Source organism: Bombina bombina, unplaced genomic scaffold (assembly GCF_027579735.1).
Source record: "Bombina bombina isolate aBomBom1 unplaced genomic scaffold, aBomBom1.pri scaffold_721, whole genome shotgun sequence".
Lineage (NCBI taxonomy): Eukaryota > Metazoa > Chordata > Amphibia > Anura > Bombinatoridae > Bombina > Bombina bombina.
This window is the reverse complement of record NW_026512869.1, coordinates 202,363-209,395: the sequence shown is the minus strand read 5'-3', so window position 1 is coordinate 209,395 and position 7,033 is coordinate 202,363. Positions and strand designations below refer to the sequence as shown.

Sequence of the window (7,033 nt, the reverse complement as noted above, 5' to 3'; positions counted from 1 at the left end):
TCTTAACCCAACTGGTTTTATGTCCCTTTAAAGCAATCCTAAAATGAAATCATACAGCCCATTAAACCCATCATCAGATTTCTGTATAACTATTTTAAAGTAAGAGGTTTTAATTAAAGCAAATAATAAAAATAATAATAAAAATAAGCATCATATGTACCAGTGCTGATATTCACACAGGTGTGATGCCTGTAAAAATTCAATAAAATCAATTTCTTAAAGTTGTTGTATTCCAGTATGATGGTAACGCAATCTGGAACTAAACATTTACTGTTCATGCACAGTAAATAAAAGAGGGTGCAAACAATCTAACACTTGCTAACAAAAATGACAGTGGTAAGCTATGTCTGCAAGGCCAGAATGGCTTCTCCAAATAAGTTTATAGATGGTGGGTGGATTTTGGCCAGTGAAAAATAATTGAAGAAAAGAGTGCGTTAGCAAAATTGTATAGTTTTCACAATCGGCTACGTTAAAAGGGATAGAAAAGGTAAAAACCGAAATGCGCATGGAGCATTTCTATTTTAAATAGTAGCATTTTTGCATTATACTTCTATTAGCAAAAATGCTCCTATTAAAAGTTATTACCGTTTTTCAGTGCATGCGCACATATGCAATGGCAGCCCGTTCACCAGTATTCAAATGCCACACCTTCTGTTCTAAGAGTCAGCAGTGGTTTGTATGACACAAATAAAAGGGACAGTCTACTCCAGAATTGTTTTTGTTTAAAAAGATAGAAAATCCCTTATTACTCATTCCCCAGTTTTGCATAACCAACACTGTTATATTAATACAATTTTTACCTCTGTGATTACCTTGTATCTAAGCCTATGCAGACTGCCCCTTTATTTCAGTTCTTTTGACAGACTTGTAATTTAGTTTCAGTGCAGTGCTGACTCCTAGGTAACTCCACGGGAGTGAGCACAATATTATCAATATGTCACATGAACTAGTTTTGTCTAGCTATAAAAAAAAAAAAAGTGTCAAAATGCTCTGAGATTAGAGGCGGCAGTAGTACAAATAGGGATATCTCGTCAAACTTAATGTGACAGGTACCACGCCCCTTTATATAGCAAACCACGTCCCTTTATAGGCAAATTCACGCCCCTTTATAGGCAGATTCACGCCCCTTTATAGGCAGATACCCGCCCCTTTATATGCAGATCCCCGCCCACTCTCCTCCCAATATTTCCACCCTATCCGCCCACATTTTCCATATTTTACGCCCCTTTTATGGCTTCTTCTAAGAGCATTTTAACATTTTATTTAATGTTAAAATAATTCCCTTTTATGCTTCTTTTAAGAGCATTTTAACATTTATTTTAATGTTAAAATAATAAACAATATAATTTTATTTTAAATAGTGTTGTGTTAATGTTTTATGTATCATTTAACTGATATTTTGTAACATTTCAATGCATTTTAATTAAAACAAAAAAAAACAAACAAAAAACACATTTTAAATTCAATTATTCCTAATAAGGCTATTAGAAAAAAAGATACAAAATATCTTCTCTGCGTAATGTCCGAGGGCATTACTCAGAGAAGATAAAAATACAGGTATACCCCGCTCATACATACGGGTTAGGGACCGGAGCCCCGCTGTAAAGTGAAAACCGCCTTAAAGTGAAACAAGGCAGTTTTAGCTTTCTTTTCACTTGCCAGTGTGTTGCCAGTTTGTTTAAAAACTTAAAAGCATGTTTGAACTAACATATATTGGGGTGCAATAGTGCTAAGTTTAGTTTAACACTCGCACAGCACAGTATTCAATAAATACTGTACCTGTAAAATAGTGAAAATTACTGTAGTAAAATTTGCCAGACTATAGCACTGAGACACAGATTGCACTGTAATGCTGTAAACAGAGTGAACTAAGCATAATAAAATGGTGCCAGTCACTTTTCTTGCAATCTCATGAAGATTACAACACTGTTTTAAAATCCTTGGAGGTAGAACTTCAGCTCCACAAAGCGCTGTATTAGCGAATCGCTGTAAAGTGAAGCGCTGTAAAGTGAGGTATACCTGTAGATATCTTCTCTGCGTAATGGGGCTCGATCATTAGACAGAGAAGATATTTTGTATCTTCTTAATTAACCAAAAGTTGTTAAGCTATAGAGTGTTTTGAATCTAAAAAGTGTCCATCATTCAGCTGTCTGATACATGCTGCACAAAAAGTGTTCAACATTAATCTGTCTGTAGATAATGTGTGCTAATCCACACAGCTCTTGCACAGAAGCATTCCCCCCACCCCCCCTGCACAACCCCTCCCAACTAAAAAACTCCCACATAGACACACCTCTTTTTAGTATAATTTCTTGTATCAAATTTATACTGATTCTACATGCACTTAATATTAAAAGCAAATAAATTTTATTTCTTCTTTTCACATTCTTTGTGAAATGCTATGATTAACACACATGTCTAAAATTAGATAGGGTTGTTAAACACTGTCAAATGTTTATTTCAACATTCCTCCATGCTTTAAAATGACCACAGGTCACACAGGTCAGTGCTGGTGACAAAAAGATAATGTTTACATCTTTTTTTTTTAAGAATAGCCTCTGTTTACTCATGAAAAGGTTATGACCAACACATGTCTAAAATTAGATAGGGTTTTTAAACACTGTCAAATGTTTATTTCAACATTCATCCTTGTGTCAAAATGACCACAGGTACAGTTCAGTGCAGATGACAAAAAGATAATGTTTACATCTTTTTTTTGTAAGACTAAATAGCCTCTGTTTCAGATTAGACATGCTTTCTTTCCTGGTGAATGGCTATTGATAACACATGTCAATATTACAGCTTTAACAGTTTGCTAAACTACATGAAAAAATGTCTGATTTTGGGAGATCACCGGATAAAAACCATGAAGTTGTATTAAGAGATATTTATTATAATCCATTAAAAACCGGGTCTTTTGGAGGGTTACATAATCTGTATGTGTGGCTAATCAATATGATATTAGCAAAGCAACAACTCAAGCATTTTTAAATTCTCAAGATACTTATTCACTCCATAAGCCTGTTAGACGTGTTTTTGAAAGAAACAAAATATATACAGCGTCTATAGATATTCAATGGCAGGCTGACTTGGTATCAATGATTGAATTTGCTAAATATAATGATGGTATCAAGTATATTCTCACCGTTATAGACTGTTTTTCTAAATATGTGGGTTGTCTGTTTGTCTAATAAAACAGGCTCATCCGTTGCAAAGGGATTTCAAGAAATTTTTCAAGGTGGTCGTGTGTACCTTTAAGATTCAGACTGATAAGGGTAGAGTTCTTAAACGTGACTGTCCAAAAAGTATTTAAAAAATATAAAATTCAACATTTTGTAGCAAACAATGTTGTTAAAGCAGCCATTTGTGAACGCTTTAATCGTACATTAAAAACTAAAATGTGGCGGTATTTTACATACCACAATACCTACAGATATATAGATGTGTTAAATGCTCTTATATTTAGCTACAACAATACATATCACAGGACTATACGTTGTTCACCTGTAAACGTGACACAGGAAAATTCACTGCTCATTTGGAAAAATATTTATGGTGTTTCTTCAAAATCTAAGAACATTAAGCCTGCTTTAAAAGTTGGTGACCATGTCAGGATTTCAAAGTTTAAATTTTTTCACCAAAGGATACGAACAAAATTTTACTGACGAGATATTTGTAATAGATGGTGTGAATACACGTGGTTCTAAACCTCTTTATAAACTGAAAGATTTAGCAGGTGAAATTATTGAAGGTAGTTTCTACACTGAAGAAATTCAAAAAATATCACATGATGACAATCGTGTGTACAGAATTGAAAAGGTTCTAAAACAGAAACATATTAGAAGAAAACTATACTGCTATGTGAAGTGGAGAGGTTACCCAAATAAATTCAACAGTTGGATACCCAAAAGTCAGTTAACTACATTATAGTATAATGGAGCAGTCCTCTTTTTATTTAACTCTACTAAGTAACGCCTCCTATCATATGTTCCCTAACAATGAAATTTCTAGTTTTACAACAAAGCTAGCTAAACCTGTTACATTAAAAGGCGAATGGGAGGTTGGCGTAAGAGAGGTTATGTACCCCCACACTTTTGATCTTCTTGAAGCGCCTGATTCCAAAATAACTATAACAACGCAGAACAAACCAATCACTTATGTGCATTTGAAGCCTGGTTATTATAAAGATATGAATGATATAGTTAGAGCTATTAATGATAAATTATCCACGCTTCAAAATTTAAGTATTGACGTGAAGCTAAAGTACGATGAATTATCACGGACAGTTCGAGTAGTAGGTAGTAGTGGCAGTATCATTACGGTTTCAGAAAAGTTAACTCATATCTTAGGACTTAATAATTACGGATTAAGAAATGACGTTAACACACAGGCTGTCAAGAATGAGAATGGAAAGATATTGTGATATAAAAGCAGGATTCTACACACTTTTTATCTACACCGACATCATAGAACATCAGCGTGTAGGTGACAGCTTTGTACCATTGCTGCTCGCTGTCGATATTACGGGTGGAAATAACGAAATTATTACGCATCGTTATATCGATCCAGACTATGTGCCTGTCAGTAAACATCATTTTGACCGTGTTACAATTGAGATAAAGAACGACCAGGATAAAAACGTGGCATTTAAGTACGGAAAGGTGATCATTAAGCTACACTTTAGGCCACGTAAAAAAGAGTTGTTCTAAAAAAGATAAAATGGTTGCAATGAAAGTTTATGGTGACCCCGACATATACAGCAATTATTACAGAACACAAGCAGGAAATGGCCTACCTGGATTTCATGGTAGTTCATACATGTATGGCCGTGGAATAGGTGGTGTGTTTAGGAACTTATTCAGGATGGCAGTACCTTTGTTTAGGCGTGGGTTTGAAATTGTAAAACCACATATGAAAACAGCAGCACAGGGTATAGCAAAGGATGTGGTGAGCCGTGTGTCCTCAGCTGTTATGAATAAAATGAATAATGGTCCACAAGAGGGAACTGGCATTGTGTATATTGCTAACAAGAGAAAAACAAAAAGAAAGCATGATATTGCTTTTCCACCAATGTTAACACAACACATAATTAAAAACCGTGCACGCAAAAGCAGAAAGAGACAGAGGCCACCAAGGCGTTCACCAGGTGACATCTTCTAATAATCACACAGTTGTCATTAAAAAAAAAAAAAAAGCTATGGCGTTTATTCATAATGGATCCTTAGAATGTGCCAAGTCAGAATTGGATATTTTCAAATACAACCTACACAGACAAGTATAGAAAAATCACTCTATGTGGAAATACAACCCCTGACAGCAATTATTGAAAATGCACCTTTAGAGTTCTATATAGCTGGAAGTGGAGATCATTATTTTGATCTGAACAACACCCTTTTGTTCATAACATGCAAAATTGTTAAACAAGACAATACACCACCTCCTGAGGGGGCCCGAGTCAGCCTCATCAACTATCCACTGTCCACACTGTTTAATCAAGTGGATGTCACATTAGGAGACAGACTTGTATCACAATCAAATAATCTTTACGCTTACCGTGGGTACATTGAAACAATTCTTAATTATAGTGCTGATACACTATCAACGCAATTCACAGGTGGACTGTTTTATAAAGATACAGCGGGGCACCATGACACACGTGTCTTGGGTGGAGACAATCAAGGTTTTAACAAAAGAGCGCACATGTTAGAAAGGGGTAAAACTATTGAATTACTAGGTCATCTTCACAGTGACCTGTTTTTCCAAGAAAAGTTAATGTTAAACGGAATTGATTTGAAAATAAAACTTACTAGAAATAAAGATGCATTTTGTCTTATGTCTGCAGAAGCAGAACAGTATAAAGTACAAATCTTGAATGCATCACTTTTTGTCAAAAGAGTGCAAATATCACCAGCAGTGCGAATAGGTCATGCGCAAGGCCTGCTAACAGCAAATGCAAAATATGCTCTGGATAGAGTCGGACTGAAAGTGTATTCTATCGCTGCAGGTAGCCGTGTATGTAATCAAGAAAATTTATTTCTGGGACAATTACCAAAGCTTGTGGTTATAGGATTTGTAGACAATGATGCCTTCTCAGGAGCTTATGACAAGAATCCACTATGTTTCAAACACAACCATGTAAATTTTGCTGCACTCTATCTGGATGGTGAGCAAATACCAACAAAGCCATTTCAACCAGATTTTGAAAATGGAAATGCAGTACGTGAATATATTTCTCTAGTGAACATTGCAGGAAAGCAGAATTGTGGCTCTGCAATCCTAATTAACAGAGATGAATATATAAATGGATACACCCTTTTTGCCTTTGATCTCACACCCGATGGAGAAAGTGGATCTCATTACTCTCTTAACGTAGCGGTAATCTGAGAGCTGAAATTCGATTTTCAAGAGCACTTGAGAGAACTGTTAACATGATTGTATACAGTGTTTTTGACAACATTATTGAAATCAATCAAAGACGAGAAGTTTTGTATGATTATTTATAAAAGAAAAAAAAAAAAATGAATACATTGGAAATAAATAGAATTTTAGCAGCTGATCCATATGCACGTTCTACTTTTGTTGGCGTATTTCCATGTGATTTACTGCCAAAGCAGAAATTAACAAACTATCCTGCATGTTTTATTATTAACACTGACCCCCATACAAATGCTGGAGAACATTGGGTTTCCATTTTTTTTGATGATAAGAGGACTGGCTATTTCTTTGACTCTTACGGTATACCACCAGGAGACCCCATATTTCCTAAATCATTTTTAATTTTCTTAAAAAGGAATGCAAAGCGTATAGTATTTCAGAATAAACAGTTACAAGATACGTTTTCTATTGTATGTGGTGAATATTGTATATTTTTTATACATTGTATGGCTAAAGGTATGAGGTTTAATAAAGTGTTGAGCTACTTTTCATCAGATTTAAAAAAAAATGATAAAATAGTGTTTTTTTTTAAGGGATTGTAAACAATTATGGCGTACAAGAATTATATGTAATGAACATGTCCAGACATGTAGACCTT

At 34.8% G+C, this 7,033-nt stretch overlaps 1 protein-coding gene across 1 annotated transcript; it reads left to right on the top strand.

Moving 5' to 3' along the window:
• The first annotated feature begins 5,226 nt into the window (after window positions 1–5,226).
• On the top strand, window positions 5,227–6,384 carry LOC128644559 (uncharacterized protein F54H12.2-like). Its single transcript, XM_053697132.1, has one exon. It carries the CDS (start codon window positions 5,227–5,229, stop codon window positions 6,382–6,384), a length of 1,158 nt encoding a protein of 385 aa, XP_053553107.1.
• Window positions 6,385–7,033: the final 649 nt, after the last annotated feature.